Raw genomic sequence first — 21,240 nt, 5'->3', positions numbered from 1 at the left:
TCTGATATCATTATACATCATTTGTTTTATTATATTTTATTTTTTTTACATATCTACATTTTAGTTATACATATCTATATGTATATAATCAATCCTTCCCGCCCAGACTCCTCAGAAAAAAAATAAAATAAACTAATAACTTCAGAGCAATAAACCTTAAAGTCTTAATAGTGAAATGAATAAAAAGAAACAATACTTAACAAATAAAAATAAAACTAACACAATATATGAGGAGCCTGGTAGGTGAGGTGAACAAATGTCAGGCAGAATATATAATGTAACAAAAAGTAAGCAAATTCAGGTAGCAGATATATTGACAGCACTTAATGGCCGGGAAGAGTATATACAAAAGATAATTTGAGTAATAATAATATGTAGCAAGTAAGCACAAAGCAAACACAAGCGGGTCAACTACCCGTTAGGGGATGTAAATACGAATTACTGACGTAATTTGTGCCCGACAGGCAATGCAGTGTGTAACCGCCAGTCCACAAGCAACTCAGGTGGCGGCATGATTGCATGGTCGGAATACTAGTTGGACTTCTTCAAGTAGGCAAATTTTACACAGGGAATTCTGAGGGGAGGGGGTGTGATCGTTTGTGGGGTGGTCGGAATTTTCAACAATCTCATTAGCGGCGACCGGAATCTCAGTATCCGACAAAACTACAGGTTGTGGGGGAGGTTGGGATTGATCTTGGGATGCCGGCTGTAGCACGCAAGGTACGAAATCTTGGCCCTTATGAAGTAAGAGAAAAGCGCAGCGGGGAGCGTAACGCGCGTGTTCAACCCAGGGGTCATCGGTGGGCTCCCATCGATGAAGGCCCTGACCACAGAAAAAGCAGATAGTTTGGTCTCCCTTTTTCGCATAAAAGAAACCGGCTCGGCTTAATGCCTGTGGAGTTTGAGCTAGAGCAGGGGGCCACAATGAAAATGACTCCAGTCGCTTTTCTTCGAGAGTGTAGTGTGGATATTTGGGTCCATTTTCTGTGATTTCCGAAGTACCTGCGATGGCAGGGGATTGCCCCCATGAGGATGAGAGACGTTCTGGGCGGGAATTGGGCATATACGTCCAATGATAGGGGCCACACTCGTCTCTACCGTTAGGAAAATTTTGTAAAAGCGGGCAAGAAGGTGAACATTGACGATGCAATTCAGTCGGATCATCCCCTGGTTCAAAAAGACCAATCTGCAAATTACAAAATATACAAGCTACTCTATCTGGTTTGCAGAGGAAATAGAACCCAGCGCGTGCTAACGAAGCGGGCGAAATAAAAGATACCGACCAGTCAGTAAAAGTTGCTAATCGAACAGTTTCATCACGTAGAGCATCCATGGATGGACCAGGCGCAGATGGTGTGGGTGTAGGCTCCATGGTGGCTAGAGGAGGAGGAGACAATATAAAAAATAAGATATAATAGTGTTCCTAAGAGAAAGAGATCTGGAGAGAGAGAGTGATATGTTGAGATGAGGGGATAGGCGCCCCCCTTTTTCGAACTTGTTGTAATTATAGTTCTATCATAATATAATTATGAGGTATGCCAATGTTCAGTGTTTAATTGCGTTATGTATTTTATAGGTTTGGTTTTATCTAGTAACATTTAAATATCGTGGCGGCGATTGTTGCTGATAGTATGGTCGACGGCGAGCTCGTACTAGAGCACGTCTACGCAGTGTAATGCCAGTAAAAATGACAGACAACAGTCCGATGACCAAGGTAATTACCATAAATACTATATTAATGATAAACATTGTCGAATAATCTGTTAACATAGGTTCTGAAGATGGGAATCCTGAACGAAGGGTACATGGGTGACAAATGAAAGGTACGGTCTCACTTGGTATGTCTTGAAGCCATTGCACAGGAATTAGTTTTACAACACGTGCTTTTTCCACGTGATGAGTAATGCAAGGATAAATAGATTGTTGTACAACCCCTTGTAGTCGCACAGAGCATCGACAACCAAGATTTATCAAAAAACTGCCATAATCGTCTGGGGACATCATATATGGAATGTCCGTTTCTGGGCATGAAATATGAATCGACAATAAACGTCGGGCAAGAATCGTGACAGTAGTGAAATTTAACCGGTGAAATAGGTCAACCGACTGTAAATATTTGCATTTCAGAGGACAATTGTCTCGGATGGCCGAAGAATTTGAGTGCAAAAGCGATAGGAGACAGGGTATTATGGAGAATTCGTGCGGTTGAAATTCACGGGCTAAACAAATGGTCTCCTTTGAAAAATCACAGTCTACGGTCATAAGTTTATTGGACGGCCATCGGGTTACTATATGTTGGATAGGTAGATCCACATGACAAACTTCCTTACCCCTTTGGAACGGAATAATACGCAGATGTTGGAGTTGTAAAGTAGTTCCGCGTTGTCGTAAAGGAATTTTAATAGCCATGATAACTTGTGTAGGCGCAATGATACATTCACTAAGTTTATACGAGTAGATTAGCGAAATATCTGAGGGGGGTATGACTAACTCATACGCCGTTGACTTAAGCCGGTGTTCTAAATCATACGTCAAGTTAAGTAGTAAATCAGGAGGGAGTAAGGTAGGGGTGATAGAATTCGTTAAGCATGTTGCAATCAATTGATCCCACGTTTGAATTTTATGGACAGTTCGTAAAGTTTTCCATGGAATCATGGATGTATGTTGAGCTAATCTTAAGTTACCAAGAAAGGTTTGAAGCTGTGAATTAGTAATCCAAGCTTGCTTAACGTGGACTTTCGTGACAAAGACAAAGGCATAGCCTTGCTGACTATGATCTTGCATGAGTACTTCTAGATTATTTGGAGGTAGTTTGTTCCAAATGTTTTGTCCATCGGGCGGTACGAACGACTCGTATAGAAATTCAAGGACTAGTGGTAACGATGAATCATAAAGGATAACGTGCGGATCACTGTCTGTAATCACGCCAGAATGGGCAAGGGTCGAAAGTTCTAGAGCATGCGCCTCACCAGTAGCGAGCAATAGTAACGTGATCGTTGCTAGTCATAAATTAGTAGTACGAGGGGGAGCTGGGGGACGTCGGTCCTGACTCGAGGAGGGTTCCTCTAGGGGTTGGGAGGTAGGTGGAGGGGGGTTTCGAAGAACAGAAAAAATTCGAAGACACAGTGTCTTATAACAACAAAAGAGAATAATTCCCGAAATTGTTATTCCAATAACGGCATAAAGCAGTGGCTCTTATATCGTGAATAATGCCTTGAGCTTTCACCGGCTGGGGGTAAGTAAGCAGAAGAGGCCACAGAGTGCTCTTTAAACGAAGGGTCATATAAATTATGCATAAGGTAAGAACAGTGTTCCATACGAACAAAATCGTAAGATACGGTCTGCCACTGATATCTGATACTTTGTTTGGGGAAGTGCGATGGGGGTTAGCCTATGAGATTGTAATGGCGGCTCATAGTACGTGACCTTTACTGACCAATTTTGGTTTAATGTCGCATTAAGGTCAGTGAATTCCAATTCACCTAAGAGATTTTTCGGTAATTTAAGAGTCTCTAAAGGTAACCAAGTTAAGGGTAGTAAGCGTTTGACGCCAGGATCCATGATGGAGTCCTTGGGGCATGGGAAACGGGGAGGAATTCGTAATTGAGAATTAATTTCCAATGCACATTTACAATGTAGACTAACTTTGAGAGACCCAGGAGTAAAAGGATCCTGTTTAAGAATTTCACTCTTGTGTGGGCATATCATGGTCATTTGACGGGGAGGGTTAGTAATGAGATAGGTGTCTTCACTCAAGGGAGTGATGATGGGTTGTACGTGTGGATGACAGGTAAATGCACAAAATTGATTGATTTCCGCGACCGAAGATGTTTGCCACAAATGATAGATACAATTCGGAGCTTCGAAGGATGTACGTGTTATTTCCGGTATTTTACAAAGTCCATCAGGTCTATTCAAACACGTGATAATATCGTAGTCGGTTAAAATAGTTTCATATTCAGAATTAGTAGCCATTAGGGCCGGTTCATGTATTACCTTGCACGTTTGATTTTGGTAGTGAAATGGTAATGGAATCAAACGGAATAATTTTATGGGGTGAGCCCCACGAATGATTGGAATTTTGGCAATCAACGTTACACTGTTTCCTACAAAGTGGCAGGTGGTTGTACGTAAATTATAGTAGCGAAATATTTCTGATTGTGGTATCGCCAATGAATATCCTTGTTTCTGAAGTCGAAGCGCTAAAACCTGTAAATCACGCGCTAATTGTTTGGGGTTAACTGCTGTTAACGACATACTTCCCTCAATGCAAGCAGTGTGGATGTCCTTATGTTGGCGCTCGTATTGGAGCGTAGCAAGGAGCTTGCTTAGGGTGAGAACTTGCACTGACAATGCGGTATCATGATTACGAGCTACTTGCTCGATTACCCTATTTACTGCTTTCTGGAGCGATTTCACTTTATCCTGTATTGAATGTACAGCATTGTTCACTTGGGTAGAAAAATTTCTTGTAAAGTCTCGAGTCAATAGAATGTTATGATGATCTGAATGTATTTGATCCACTATTTGATTCAACAATTCACCCATTTTTCTTTGGCTTGTAACGTAATTTTGGAAAGTACTTTTCGAAACAGTGTTACAACACCAAGAGAGAAAGATACCAATGAAATCTAAACCACGTTTTGTTTTATCTGTTCGAAATGCTGTGAGGTCAAGAAATTCTTGCTGCAATTGTAAGTCAGTGATCTTTTGGATTTCCACAATTGAGTGCAACAATGTACATGAATGTTCAGACGCATCTCTAGTCTGATCGCAATAACCGGAAGTGAACGGTTGCTGAAGAGTTTGGAATTCATCATGCAACTGAGGTAAATTGTATATGGGTATGGTATAAGCCAATATAGCTAACTTATGATAGGGTACCTGAGAAGTTAGTAGTTCCCAAAACACTCCAGCATTAGCAAGTACAGGAAGAACGCTATCCTGGTTGGATAATGGAGGAAAAGAACTTCCAATTCCCAATATAACAAAAAGATAATGGCGGATTAACATTTCTCTGAAAGAAAAAAATAAACAGAAATAATTATATAAGATAACATATCGCAGAGAAGTCCGGCTCGCGTCGGTATAATAGTAAGGTCTTATTTATTTATTTGCATAGGTCAATCAACTATTTTATCAACTTTACATTATCGCAAATTGAGGTTATCTGTTCCTCCTTTAACATGTTCTACCGGTTCCGCTAAAAAGAAGTCGGATGTCCGGGAACGTCCGTTTCTTTTTTAAACAAGATATACTTATTGACTAGTAAGAGCTTTCGTTTATGTAGTGACAATGCCTGATTTCAATATTCTTGAATATTTATTCAATCGTGAGAGTTTTTATAACAAGTTGTGATCGTGGAGTGAGAGGGAAGTGTTTTTGTCGGGAGAGATCTGGTAACGCGTGGAGTTAGATTCCGTGTACGCACTTACCTCCGGCGGTAATAGTGGTCGAAGAGAACTACATATTCAGTTGGTCTAACTGGAGTAGGTAAGTCCAAGCATAGATTTGGTATTAATAAAGTAGGGAAATCACGTATAGTCTAACTGGGAGGTTTATATGATTTAGGGATCCTTTCCTTAAGGTACGAGCTAGAAAGAAATGTCTTCTTCTTCCAAAACCTCATTCCATGTGACGGGTCTGGAGGCAACTCGCAATTGGAGGGTTGAATCACTTGTTCCCATTACCAGGAAAATGCGAAATGCGAACCCATACGTAGCGTACACACTTCTCATCCAACGCGTGGTTTTTAAACCAAAAAGTTTCAACCATCCCTTGAAAAGGATAAGGTTTCCTATCTGACAATATCGAGATGCAAGATAGCGTCGCAGATAGTATCGGAAAAAGGGTGGAAGTATCTTGGAAGCCTGTCGGGAGGGAATGAACGCAAATAGCTTGTTCCAGAGTTTGCTTTCCCACAGGGTTATGTACGTCCATACTCGTAGGGGAATGACACTACTCCTATTAGTGGTGATATGGCAGTGTCGATCTCCAGAATTGGAACCCGTAGGAATATCCGTTTCCAGAGAGAGACAACAAGAACAGTGTTCCTGTATCCATCGAGCGATGTTGGACATACCGAAGATAGGCTATTGTTTGATCCGTTAAATTATTAACCGTATCCGCAAGGGCTTTGGGGGACAATTGTCGGTATAGTAGGCTAAGGCAGATAATTTCTAGGGCTTCCAGGAAATCTACGGTTAAATGGACATATACCAAGTCCGGGGGCAATTGTCGATTAATGCTAGATAGAATTTGAGCCACAAAGGATTTTGCAAAATATTTCCGCTGAGAGATGCGAGTGAAGAGCGGCATGGGGCGTACAGCTAAGTGATGAAAGTTTTTAACTTACAATCTTGTCCTGGGACTGACCTTCTACAGTCTGACCTCTCTACGAAAGAGAAAACGATAATTATATGGCCATCGTAAATGAAGTGTGACTTATAGGGGATAATTGTCTTTTTTCTATTAGACTTAACTACTAATAGTATTATTACCATTATGTCATGTCTTAATTTGTTTATTTATTTATTTCTTTATTTATTATTAGTTTAAAATTAGCATGGAGTTTCGCGGAAAACCCTTTTTTTAACACGACTGGAGTAATCCTCTCTCCTATCTCTTTCCAGATCGGGTATCCAGGAGCCATTATTATCAATAACATATCAAAGAGGAAGAAGGTACGTATTAAATCTAAAGCGGAAGGATCTTAATGTCCATCACAAGCATCTTTGCTATGGCTTTACTGTTCTCCTTCTCCTTCCGGAAGTAGGTCCTCTAATATACAAAATGGATCCGCCCAGGAGGGGGATTCTATTTTTTTCGAGTACCAGCTGTGTAATTTTAGCACTTGTGGGATTCCACATTCAAAGTGATTTTGTAGGTGCTCTGAAAGGGGCCAGGGTACTATGGGGTCAGGCAACTGGTCCAAGGAAATATTAATCAAAGGTTTTAGGTCCAGAATAAACCATTCCTGGCATGCTTCTCTTAACGCGGCTGCCGTCGGCTCGCCATAAACGAACACCGTAGATCCCATTGGGATCTTGTTTTTAAGTTCGCTTAACGCTTCATGTAAATAACATTCTCCTTGGTCATACTCTAGCAACTGGACTTGTTCATAGAGCCATGCGGTAATCTGTTGATCTGGGGTGAGTTGGTCATGGGTGATGTAGGGTTTTAGAATATAATTTATAGGATCCAACTCTAGCAGTTGTTGACTAGACCGTGGGGGTACTATCAAAACTGATAGTTCCTTGAATATTTGAATTCCGGGCGCTAGTTGAAGGCCTTCCAGCGCGAAGAAATAAGCGGTAGCAATGTGATAATTGTCCGTTTGGCTTACACTTTCATTTATTTCCGCGTCCTCGCTATCCAGTTGTAGGAATTCCTTTTCTTCCCAGAAATGTGCCATGTCAGAGTATAAATTCTATAATTAAAGGGAAAACACAACATTGGACCTTGGTGCTGCCATGGTCTGGTTGCACTTAACCTACCTTATTCTATTTTTAACTTTAATTTACTTATTACCTAAATTTGTCCTTACCTCTATATACTAGCGATTAACTAGTATTGGTCAAACCTGACAAAATGTTCACCACAAAAAGAAAATCGTTTATTATTTCTGCTTGTTTGGTTGGACTGAAGGATTATTTTCCTTAGTCTGATTCCTTGTAGTCACTGTCGATTTTTGTGGACCCTGTGAAGTCCGGCCGAAGGTGTTTGGCCTTAGGGTTCCATTTATTCTGTATATCACGGGTGTTTGTTTGCTCTTGTGGGCGGACTGCAGGGGCTTTGTCAGTAAGGGGTGTCCCTGAAATATGAGTTTTAGCCCAACATTGAGCACGCAAGTGCTTCGGTCGTCCACATCTATAGCACTTCAAGGGGCCTCGAGTTGGAGCTTTTTCGACCGAAACAGATTGCAATTTGGAGAATTTGGGTTTTGGGGGTTGAATCTTCCTGGCTATCTGGGTCTTTACTTCTTTTTGTTGTGGCTTAGTGGTGGATGGCAAAGAAATTTGTTCTCGACGCAGCTGCGAGCGTACTCGAGCTTTTTCATATCGTTCAAGTGCCAGTTTTACCTCTTCCGGGTTGTCGCACCCTTTTTCAATGACATAACTAAGGGCATCAGCCGGTAAACCTTGCAATAAATGCTGGAATTTGTCCTCGTCACTCATATGCGGAGAAACACGTTGGCATAGCTTCATCATAGCATAGTAATATTGCGAGTATGTTTCGGTCGGTTTCTTTATTCTATTATGAAGGGTAGCATAACTGTCTGACAATTGGTCAGTGTTTCCAAAAGCAACGCGCAACTTCTGTTCTGCGTCATCAAATTTAGTTAGAGCTTGTAACTCATCACAATTTATTTCATAAAAGTCGCGTGCAGGACCGTACAAGTAAGTAACAAGGTACTTTATGCAATCAGTATCATTCCATTTATATAACTTCGCGGCCAATTTGAAGGTTTGAAGGAAATCCTCCAAGGACTCTCCCGGGGTTCCGCCATAGTTATCAATTTTGATGCTAGGAACCTTAGGTGATATAGCCGTAGTATTTGCCGTAGCCATCCTGAAATTGTTTCCCCTATATTTTTTTATTTTTAAAGCGTCAAGCAGATAAGCAGTATTTATGAGGGTTTCAGTATAACTTACTTGACCTTATACACTTTACCAGATCGCTTTGGTGTTCAACCAGAAGTTTTGTCTGCCAAAAAAGTAATAATATTTGTAAATTATCATCTTCCAATTACCTTTTTCTTGAGTTTAATGTTGAAACCTTTTAATACTACTGATTAGTACTATCAATACTATCAATAGTATTTATAATTTTAAGAAATCCCAACACCACTAGTTAGCGGATTCTTTCTTTACATTGTGCTTAACCTATGTTTAACCACCGTACGGTTTTTGGGGATATTTTCTTGTATATATATTATTTTTTTTAAACCAAATTCAGGGCGCAGTATTCTCCCGACCATCACGGAGGCTCGGACACACTCATACTTTGTAGCTGCCGAAGTTTTCTTTCCGGGCTCCAAGGATAGAAGGGAAAATAATAGTTCTAACCCCAACATTATTGTTTTCTTCACAGCGTAGCGGCAATGAATATGGTGAGAATTTTGGCGCCAGTTTATCACACTCAAGGCGGCTACACATTAGTGTAATTGTTCCCCTTCTGTTTTAGCATAACTTTTTTTTTAACTTTTTAATCCTCCTCACTGTCACCAGATACCTTCTCCGAAGTCAACCTATCTCGCGGATAGTACTTCTTTAATCTTTCGATGGTTACAATCTGGGTGCGGCTGGGATCCGATACTAATTCAATTTTGCAGGCATTTCTAGGGGAAATGCTTCTAAGATAATACGATCCTATAAATTTTGGTGTCAGCTTAGGAGAAATATCCTTCTTTGGCAGGTAATTTCTACACAATACTAAGTCACCGACTTTCAGCTTAATAGGTGATCAACTCGTAACTTAGTCTGTTGCTGTACTTGTGTCATGGCCTGCTGGGCTAACTTACGGATTATCTTTAAATGTTTCTGGTGTTCCTGTATTTTCGTAAATTGATACTGGGTGTCCAATTGAGTGGGAAATCTTGCCTTTTGACCAAAGACAATCTCATATGGGGAATATTTTCTAATCGGGGAGGTTGATATATTATAGGCATATGCCCACAAGCGGACATATTCCGCCCACTTACTAGGCTGTTTAGCCGTGTACTTAGTTAGGAAATTTGCAATGACAGAGTTGAATTGCTCACACAGTTCGTTCGTTGACGGTTTAAATGCTGCAGTTCGAACATGTTTGATGTCAAATAAGTCATTTAGTTCGGCCATTATCGCGGAGAGAAAATTTTTTCCTCTATCCGTCAGTACCTCTTTTGGGGGACCAAAACGCGTGATTAACTCATCCAACATGGCTCTAGCCACTGTCGAAGCTTTCATGTTTCGTAGCGGTACCAGTATTGCGAAATGGCTTAGATATTCTATCATAACCAGGATATAACTGTAGCCTGCGCTACTATGTAGCGGGCCAAAAATATCTAAACTCCAGCGGGAAAACAATTCCTCTTTTACAGGTAAAGGGTGAAGGAAACCTTGTTTCTTTTCTCTAGGGATGTTCACCCTCTGACATTCGTCAAAAGAGCGCACGTATTCCTTAACTATTTTCCCCATGTTCGGAAAATAGTAACGTTCGTTTACTTTAGAGTAAGTGCGAGAAAATCCCGTATGGCCTCCGCACAGCGGAGACGAATGGGCCTCTTGTAATATGTAGGGGATAGCCTTTTCTGGTATCACTAGTTTCTTATCTTTGTTCATGACTCGATATAAAACATCGTCAACTACAACATAGGGTTTCAGAGCACGATCAGTGGGGTTATCTTTCTTCTGTTGTATTAGATCCCTAATTCTATCGTCCTCTTTTTGCATTTTTCTTATATCTATTTTGGGACATAACACTAGATAGCACACGTCTGCACAATATTCTTCTTGACCAAATTTTGAGGGTAACTCATCCTTTAACGGACACCTGGACAAAAAATCTGCTGTCACGTTATTGCGGCCTTTGACGTGTTCGATTGTGAATTGATAAAATTGTAAACGAATTGCCCAACGCATGAAACGAGAATTTAGCATCTTCTTGTTTCTGAGGTAACATATACCATGAGCATCGGTCCGCACAATAAAGGGACGGTCTGCCAAGAGAAAGTGGAAATGCAAAATCGTCTTGGTAACTCCTAGCGCTTCAAGCTCAACCGTGAAGTAGTTGAGCTCCGCTGGAGACAATGATTTCGAAAAATAAGCTATTGGGTGTTCTTTATTATCTTCTTTAATTTGTGCGACATATCCACCTATTCCGTCTCGACAGGCATCCGAATAGACTATGGCGTCCTGATTTGGATCAAAGTGTGCAAGGACGGGAGCAGATATAAGACAAGATTTCAAAGTATCCCATGCTTGTTTTTCAGTTTCTCCAAATTCGAATTTGGCGTTCTTTTTAGTCAACGAAATGAGTGGTTTGGCAATAGAAGAAAATCCTTGGACAAAAGCTCTGTAAAATGAACAAAGTCCAAGAAAACTACGTATTTCTTTAACTGTTGTAGGGTATGGCACCTTTGATATAGCTTCCGTTTTTGCGGGATCTACACAAATTCCTCGTCTACCGACGATGTGACCAAGCACAGAGGCTTCTTCGTAACCAAAGTAACATTTCTTAGGATTGAGTTTTAAGTTGGCCTCCCTGAGTCGAGATAAAATAATTCTCGTTCTTTCTATTAAATCTGGGAAAGAAGGACTAGAACAAACCAAATCGTCTAAGTAACAGATTACATATTTCCACATAATGTCGCCAAAGATAACGTTCATCATATTTTGAAAAAGGGCCGGGGCCGTGCTTAGGCCGAATGGTAGTCTCAAAAATTCGAATTTTCCACGGCTGCAGATGAATGCAGTCTTCTCAATATCACACGGACGGATTAATAATTGATTGTAACCACTTTGCATGTCCAACGTATTTATGTATTTGGTACCATTCAGAAACGCTACTATCTCATCTATACGCGGCACTGGCGTATAATTGGGCCTTAATATTCTATTTAATCCTCTAAAGTCCGTACATATGCGCGGGGAGCCATCTTTTTTAGTTACTATCACAATTGGTGCAGAATATGGACTCTGACTTTCCCGGATAATATTGCTGTCTAACATTCTCTGGATCTCTGCCGCGACTATCTCTCTCTGTTTTGGTGTTTCTCTATATGGTGGGTGAGAAACAGGTATATCTGTAATGACCTCTAGGGGACACATAAATTTATCGGTAGCCGCAGTCAGACGAGACTTTTCCCAGGCTACAACATCCCTAAATTCCATCAATAAGTCCAGTAATTGGTTTCTTTCTTCTGGGTTTAAGTTTGGGCCAATATTTAGTACTTGAGCTAATTCTTCTTTTGTTTGGGGGATTTTCTGGGGTTGTTCAGGGACTTCCACGTCATCTGTTTCATCCTTGTTAGTAAGGTGTATGATCTGATTAACGGCCTGTACGTTATTATCCGTCTTGTCATGTAAGGACTCGACCTGGGGAACAAGTTTCCCTAAATAAAGGTTTTTAGACAAGGATCTGGTTCGATCTGAACTATTAAAAATAGTCAGAGTAATATTTCCGTTGTCTGTAAAAACTGGACCTCTTGGGATTAAACAGGAGTGCCAATATCGAATTCCTTTGGACGGTAAGAATTCCCAAATATGCACGTTCCCGGTTGGTGCGGTAATTTCTATGTCATATGAAGCCTTGGACGGCACGCGGACATTTGCTGGAAGGTGTACTTTGTAGGTAGTGTCCGGATAGATATCAAAAATTTCGTCGCGTAATTCCAAGGGGTCGGGCACGACCTTTTTCTTACTATGATCCTTAGCAGAACTCTCTAGATCAGGGAGAGTTGCTGGATCATTTACACTTCCTTGCGTTGTCAAAAGTTTTTCTAATGTTTCCAACTGTCCTTTATTTGATTGGTCCTCTACAGGCTCATAAGGCGCCTGGGAGGCCAGGGTGGCTTTACAGAGTGTTGGTTCTTTTTGTTATATCTTGTCGCATAAGGCGCATTCTTTTTCTTTCTCGGAATAATCTCTGTACCTGAACTTTCTGTAGAACTAGCTACCAAGGTTCCACTAGGGCCTGGTTAAGGGTCAAAACTGCATAAATTCTTTTCCTCTCTCTCTAAGTCAGGCGATTTGGTAAGTTCCAGCTCTGGAGCACTGGAAGATACCTTGCTTTTCTTAGTTCGGTTACGTCTTGCCTTTTTACGTCTATTGACTTTCCCATTCGTTCTATTCGTAGGCTCCGAGGGAAATTTTGTAGTTTCCCTGGAACACACGAATACACGAGATGTAATTTCCTTAACAGGGAGTTTTTGTCTCTTATCAGGTACACTAACAACGGGATTTATGTGATTTCCGGTGACCAATTTTGGAGACAGATCCTTCCTCTTGTATGGGAGGTTCCGTTTCCTATAAATTGGTTTGTTTCTATGAGGGGGAACAGAGTAAGCCGTTTGTCCAGCATTATCGTTCTGTCTTGATCGGGAATCACTAAACGATCTTTTTCCTACTGATGGTGGGTATCGTTCAACATACTTTAAATCTAAGGTATGAATCACACCTTGACGATTCCCATATGTACTTTTTGGGATTGTAAACCATAGATCTTCGAAATGATTCCCGTCTTTATCTGCTAGTTCCATATATTTGGAATGAATGGTTGTGACATACTTGTGCAAAAAATCTATCCCCAAAATAACGTCATAGGCGCAAAACTGTGGGTCAACTAGAGCTACGTCTAGAAATCTTCGTTTGGTTGTTTTCAAGTGATCCTTGAAACAACACGCTATTCTCACCACAGGAATGTAATCTGTGGGCTGAGCACCTACGCCACGAAGCTTTACATAACCCTTCAGTCTTTCCGTTAGTGGAAATCTTGGGGGTAAGAGGGTTTTAGAAGCCAGCGAAATTTCAGAGCCAGTGTCTATAAGCCCTTGCGCCCAGCGGTCTCCTATTTTTATCTTGACTGTACAAAGCTGTGCCTGCCCATGGCCAAGGCCATAGGTATTTTGGTGATTGTTCCTATACGTTTTGTAACCCGGTTCTGCTACTATTTCGTCTGAGTAACAAGAATTAATCTGTACAAATCCAGGTTGGTGTTGTTCTTTAATGCTTGACCAGTCCAAGCGGTCATTTTCCCATATTACGTCATGGCTAATTCTCTGACTAACTAATCTTTGCGCTGTGTGAAATTTTCTAAGATATTGTAGGCACTGTTCGAGATTATCGCAATCATCCACCTCAAGCATCAGCTTATTTAGGATGTCAGGTAACAAACTCATTCTAAGTTTACTCATAAATTCACTTTCATTAACCCAACCTCGTAAGAATTTCAAATCCTTTATTAACTTATAAATAAACGCTAAGGTAATTTCATTGGGTTGTTGTTTTCTTGTATCAACGTCATATTCTAATCTTGCAGTATACTCAATACTAGGTAAAGCCTTTTTAAGTTTTTCCTTCATCTCGCTATAGTTTAAAATGTTTGCTATTTCTAGGGTTGACCATTCGTATATGCTAGCCACTAATTCATATTCTTGTAGGAAAAGTTCCACACACTCATGTCTATTACCAGAGAAGGAGGGAATTTCAACATTTGGATAGATCTTGAATGCTTGTGGTTTAGCACCAATAGTAGAATTTTGATTGTCATCCTCGTGAGGAGGATTGCTAACTTTGCCTGTTACTACTGTATCCGTAAATTTAGGTTTCTCAAAACTATATGGTATTGATGTCTCGGTAACCGGACTAGTTTTAATTTCTTGCTCAGATTTTAAATTTATACGAGGCTTATTCTCAGGATCTACTTTTAAAAAGTGCGAAAAATTTGATTTTTGCTTGTGAGAGGTCGTATCGTCACTTGATGAATGTGAAACGGGCTCATCTTTCAGATCTAAGGACCTGTCTAAAGAAGCCGAGGTGTTGAAATTTTCAGAGACGGACCTATAGTCGGTATCAGTTACGCTTCTATTTTCTAACTCGGAGGTTTGTTCTGAACTAAATTCTGATGTATAAGTTCTATCTTGTTCGCTAAATACTGATTTTTCTGTCTTTTTCCCTTCGCTAAACCCTAATTTCTCCACTGGAGTCGTGGGTGTAATTACGCTACTAGGTGGCGAAACAAACACTATCTGTAAGGGATCTAACTTTTCCTCTTGTTGGTACTGTTTCATTTCTTTGGTCGCAGGTGATTCACCAGTTTCATTATAGGAACTAAATTTAGAACTAGCACTAGCTGAAGGTTGTAAACCAATATTCTTAACACTATCAGTTTGTTTGTTAGATTCACTTTGGGTTGGAGAGGTTGAGGGATCGTTTCTATTTTCTACTTCATCTAAACAAATTACTGACGCACCAAATTCCGCGTAATCAAAGATTTTACCAACGTTTTCGTTTATTCTACTTTCAGACCAGGAATCGTTATCCTCTTCTTCTTCTTTCTCAATTTGCTTCTGGTGGTCGGAATAAACTGAGGGAAAAGCATCATCGCTTTTCTTCTTATCTTCTAACATCCTCTCCACTAGAGCAGGGGCGACGAGGTCATTTCTCTGGTCAGCGTACTCTGTGGGAGGGTCTTGGTTCGCTGCTCGGGGAGTAGAAACCGTGGGAGAATCCCAGTGGTCATATCGGAGTTCTTCTTCGGGGTTCCATGAAGGTTTTGACTCATCCTCCAGGAATTACGCAGGAGGAGACTCCAGTTTGTCGTTTTGTATTTGCGCTATTTCTTCGTTTTGTAATTTCTGTAGTTCGTAACCTAACCAATCGTCTTTCAACGACTCACCCCCATCTGAATCTGCACTACTAATATCTCCGTTTGACCACCTAACTTTACTAACTACACTGAGTATGTTATCTATACTGTCTAAATATTGCAGTTTCTCTTGGAGGGTAAGGCTGTCTTCAAACATGACAGGGTTGGTTTGAGTAGCGGTTGTCCGAATAACCTTAAGTTCACGATCTGTGTCAATCCTGATCATTTTAGGAAACTTATATTCGGTCTGAACACTAATATCTTTCTTTTGAAAATCGTCGGTCTGTATTTCCATATCAAACTTTCCAACTACATTTTCCTCAGGTAATAACTCTTCAAAGGGGGCTGAGGGGTCAGCTTGAAATAAAATACCTAATCTCTCTTCGTCGTCGCCTTGGCGACGAACAACTGTGACCTGTACTTTCTTGTTTCGTAGTTGTTTAGTTAAAGGTCGAATTAAGTTTCCTACTGCCGGGGACAGTTCTGTTTGTAATGAATGCTTAATCTGGTCTATTAACTCTTCATCGTTAGGTTGCGTCAGAGAGCGCAATTCATTTTCATTATTTTCGTCAGGGTTCTCAATTTTCGTTTCCCTTGGTTCGGTTCCTATATTTGCATAAATTGGCTCTTTATTCGTTGAAGTCTTGGGTTCGAGATCAATATTTTCGTAAATGGGCTCTTTATTCATTGAGATTCGTGATTCAGTATCTAAGTTAGCATACATAGTTCTAGGATCGATCTCGGCATAAACCGTTTCATCACTACTACCAGCATAAAAAGATTGAAAGGTCGGTCTTTGCATTTCTAACGGCGTTCTAAGATCTGACAGTTCGTATTTTATAGGAAAATATAACGCTACTAGGCTATCTGGTCCTTTTGATACACCAATGTCTTTATTTTCTGAACTTAACACTAGATTACTTAATCTGTTTTCCTTATCAGCTAACTTATTATTATCTAAGGGTCTTTGGTTCGAGGGAACATCAGGAATTACACCTGCTGTTGTTTCTATCTCAATTGTTGCCTGAGGGCATTCCTGACCTGCAGTTATTAGTTCGGCTATCTCTAGTTCATCTTTTAAGTTTACTTCATTCACTAGCGTTTTTGGATCTATCCCCGGTGGGGTCTCGTCAGTATCTGAATTTACATATATCGTCCTAGGAGCTGGCGTTGGTTTTTCACTTGAACCAGCACTTTGTATTTCTGTATCATTTCTAGTCGGAATAGGGCTAGACGCGGCCAGCGGCGTTAAATCGCAGCCACTCGCCGGAGCGTCTGGAGTTTGCGGGCTAGCGGTCGTTCGTTCAAGATATCTGGGCTGACTCCAGGTATCCAAGTATCTCGGTAATGGATTCTTTTTCCAACGGCCAAATTCAGGAGGAGAATGCCCATGGACTTTTATTTTATTGCATTCAATACAATAATAATTATTCCACCGATCTAAAATATAGCGGTGTTTGCCCGTGGGTGTCTTAGGACAATGAGATTGCCCTAAATCTAATAGCTTTTCTTTTATTTTCTGCGCGAAACTCATTTTTGATAAATGAATCTGTTTTTCACAAGTCAGTGGCCTCTTAATCCAGGGCAGTGGGTAATCAACCTATTTCCTCTGATATAGTAAGAATTTAATCACTGATAGCTACTTCCTTCGGAAATACTACGTCAATTTTTTACGTATTATGAGACTTATTATTATTTCAATATCTTCATTTAACTTCCTTTGAACTTGAAACACTCAACTTCCCTTTCTTTATAAATTTTGCTTTACTTTTTAGAACGGGAAACGGAAAGTGACTAGACAGCTGTTTATAACAGATAATGCTTATTTGCTCACATATGACGATTTTACTTTTTACTTCTATTCTTTAACTTGTTTTCTTTTTCTTTTTTTTAAACTTCAATTTTTTTTACAACTATTTTGTTTTTAAATTCACAAGGGGGACTTCGATCATCCAACCATTGGTTCATGTACCTGCATTTTGATTTTTGGTATTGCATTTGCATAAAGGTGAGTTTTAGGCAGTTATTCCCAGGCAGCCGTCGGGCTTGCACCCCTAGTACAGAGGGGCCCTGCTGGACCTAAAGAATAAGATACCTGTGACCCCCAAGCGTTGCATGGGAAAGGATTTTAGACACTTATCGCCGGACAGACTAGTCGAACTTTCATCCCGTAAAACGGGCGGTTCTGCTGTCTAGAGATAAAACTGCCTGTGATCCTTCCCAAATAAGTGGTAAGGGTATTAGCCACTTATCGCCGGACAAACTAGTCGGACTTTCATCCCGTAAAACGGGAGGTTCTGTTGACCAGAGATAAAACTGACTGTGACCCTACCAAAGCGAGCAGAAGCATAAGCAGAATTAGGGTTTTGCAAGTACATGAGACAAAAGCTGAATTCTGTCTTAACACTCGCGTCCCGATTTTTCATTTCCATTACTACACAAAAAACGTCGTGAGGTGAACTGAGTCTTGCTCTGCGGAACCTAGCAACTATTCCGCTGACTTATAACCACTTAAAGCGAGAGAAGTTGAGAATAAAAATTTTTTCGTCGCCACTTCACTACATGTGAAACGCACTATTTAGAGCAGACAAAATTATATTTCTATATCAGAGTCATAGGCTGAACACCGCCTAGGCTAAGTACGCCACTGAACTTTACTGACTTTACATAGTACCGATACACCACTTGACTAGTCAGAAGAAAAACTTTGCGTACACTTTTCACTTTTATCTATTGAAAGTTCTTCGGTAAAAAAAATCACTCCCGATTTGCAAAAAATCGCGTTTTAGGGCAACTGAGATATTTGGTTCCCCTATAAAGTGAATGAGCACCAGAGATTTGTTTAGAGATTCAAGAACACACAGTTGGTTACCCGGCGCCTCCACCATAAAACTGTTATATGATGTTTTGTTCTGAGATTGGGGTAGCAATTGTGTACACTTTCTTTTGTGAAATCGTAATTGAGATCACTTCTTCACTCTCCACCCAGTATTACAAAGTTGGTTCGGAGTCCAACTCCCTATTAGCCTCGGTCTCGAAAACGTCTTTGGCTTACTGGTTCGAAGATGATGAGAAAGTGCACTAATGGTCTCAATAATGGGGGGAGACTCGTATTTCAGTGGTAGAGCTTGTACTGGAGATCGAAACCCAGGTAACATATGAAGACTGTGAGCTGAATCTAGGTTGGATGGTTAGCTTGACTAAATTAAAGAGACCATTCCACTTTACGTTTTATTTAAAAAAATAAAAATAAGAATACAGATGAATTTAACAAATTCGGTTACTTGGAATTACAACTTGGAAGTTTTACTACATCACCTAAGTGGGAGCACAACCCCTATAATACCTAATGGGTGCTAGAAGGTTTTTATGCTAAACCGCGATTTATTGAAAATAGTGAAATGTGAGCTTCGTACTTCGCAACTTGCATTGGCCCAAAGGGAAAAGTGTTAATTCTCGAAGAGGGAATTTGGTCTCGGGTTATAAGAACTTCATATTCGTCACTAAACATTCTCAAAGTGCGACTACAAATCTCCAAGTGCTCATCCCGAGTTGAAGGGGGAACTTAGAAAAAATAATCGCATACCTGGTGTTATACAGAGCGGCCGTGACTAGGGAGCACACACACTCGTCGTCGGTATACTGCAGAATCAACCGGCCCGGCGAACAGGCCTCGCTTATAAAGGCGTTTCGTCCCACGCATTTCTGCCAGTTCTGACGTTGCTCGAAGGCGACGTCACGAGCCTCATCGAGCTAGGGAGAGACTTCTTCACGCGCATGCTCAATAGTGGTTAAGACTTCTAGTTTTTCTATGATTTGTCTCTATCACGCCGGGATTGAAATTCCTATTTTACATTTATTTTTACAGTTTTTATTTCACACCTAGCTCTAACTACATAATAGATTTCATGTATTTATTGCCTTCGTGGTATTCCCTAAATATTGCATCTAGGACCCGGCACTGTGATCTGAGTAAATCAGAGCCAGGATCATACCACTAATACATGCGTGTGGGTTGGTGTCAATGAGGCATCAGGTCGCTAATTCAATCTGAACCTCAACTGACTCCGTTCTCCCTATCTCTCTTTTCCTTACTGCACACACAATTTGAAAGCGCGGGTGTCTCGCCCCATAATTTGAGTCCGGCTTAGGACTTCGAGGCACAACTGTGTAACAATACATATATATATATATATTCACACACACATACACACACACACACACATATATACACACACAAACTTAAATGTATATATATTGGTTTCATTTTGATTAAAGGAAAATATGTTTGTACAGTAAGGGACACTTCTGGATGTTACACTTTTGCCGTGAATTTCCATATAGCTGTACCATCCAGAAGTGCCCCCTACTGTACATTGTATTTTTTATTTGTCAAATAATAAACTAAGTCTATACATGAGCACACTTTTTATAACATCTTAGATAAGACAATGAGGATACATGAACCCTCTGAATATGCCTACAAAGTACTATGACAGATGTATGCATTCATTGGAAAATAGTCTGTGACGACTGCCAATGGACAAGATAAACAACAGCTATGTTCGAGATCCTCCCAGAAGTTTTTCATTTGCTATAAATGTGTCTATGCCTCCATCTCCCTGGAAACAAAGAAATTGTGTAATTAGTGACAATAGAAATAAAAATAAAATGAAATACTTATAAATCTTATTCGTGTATGGCGATATCTCGAATAATATTAGTGTTGCTACGTTCTAAATTGAATTAGTATCAATTGAAATACGATAATATAGACTCTGGTAAAGACAGTAAAGAGAATTACGCAATATTTCTTCAATTAATATTGAAACTAGAAGTTGTAGTAGATCTACCATTTAGTGTTTTAGCAGAGTGATTAGAGTGGAAATGGAATATATTCTAGGGACGCTTAATCGATTAAAAAATATACAATGTGAGACTACTGTCTATGCTCTATAGTGATCAACGTTAACCGGAAATGGTTTATTTCTATCACTACAAGTTGGTGGATCACATCCATTAACGAACTCCTCCGAGATAATTATCTAGCTGTTGATTGCAGAAAACAATTATAAAATTATCTTTTGTTGAAGAGTTATTGAGCGGTGTAACGGACGTACTAAGCCAGAGGTGTTTACCTTTGCGAGGATGGCCCTCTCGAGGGCATCCTTACCCTCAAATTCTCTCTCAACCATAATGACGCGAGGGCGATGACAAACTTGGACAGCGAGGGCGAGAGCGATGGTCAACTATTTTCGAAGGTGAGGGCGAGGGCCAATTCACTGTGAGAATGAAGGTGAGTGAGGTCGGAGTAAAATGAACACCTATGGTACTAACATTGCAATATTATATATATCCCACTTGCGTGATCCTAATAAACATCAAATGAAAGACTTAAGACCTGACTCGTCTATAGCGATCTTTATAATAATAGTAGGGTTGTCACGTTCTGGAAGGATTAATATCAATTGAAATAAAATTATAAAAATAAGGAAATTGAAAGGTAACCAAAAACATTTCGATCTGTTTCATCTATGCAAGACAAGGAAACAATAAACCTGAAAATTAGTCATTTCTGCTTATGTGTGACGAAGAAAAAGAAAGAAAGAAACAATGAATCACACCGCAAATTCTAAGTTATATAAAATTTCACCGTTATTCGATTTCTAATTTTTTAGCAATTGTTAAACAAATTACTACAATGCTTTGAGAACAGTAGCGTAACTAAGAATGTATGCCACCCTCCATCCGCGAAAATGTCAAAAGGGCTCTTCCTGTTTCTACGTTCATGGCACACGTACAATTTATACAGTAGTAGAGTTATTTTTCCATCTAGTCAGACACTACTTGCTAATATACAAAAATTGCACATTATTATTATTATTATTATTA

At 40.1% G+C, this 21,240-nt stretch overlaps 1 protein-coding gene across 1 annotated transcript; it reads right to left on the bottom strand.

The window, feature by feature from the left end:
- Positions 1-499: 499 nt before the first annotated feature.
- Positions 500-1,372, bottom strand: LOC145670057 (baculoviral IAP repeat-containing protein 7-B-like). Its single transcript, XM_081738410.1, has one exon. The coding sequence runs from the start codon at positions 1,370-1,372 to the stop codon at positions 500-502; it is 873 nt and encodes a 290-aa protein (XP_081594536.1).
- Between the last annotated feature and the right edge of the window lie 19,868 nt (positions 1,373-21,240).

This window comes from Thermobia domestica, chromosome 14 (genome assembly GCF_964235325.1).
Source record: "Thermobia domestica chromosome 14, izTheDome1.hap1.1, whole genome shotgun sequence".
Taxonomy (NCBI): Eukaryota; Metazoa; Arthropoda; class Insecta; order Zygentoma; family Lepismatidae; genus Thermobia; species Thermobia domestica.
Note: the sequence above shows the minus strand (reverse complement) of the source record. Positions and strands in the feature narration are given on the sequence as shown.

What these genes read in the sequence shown, in the direction of transcription:
- LOC145670057 (XM_081738410.1), bottom strand. Translation starts at nt 1,372, where the DNA reads ATGGAGCCTACACCCACACCATCTGCGCCTGGTCCATCCATGGATGCT.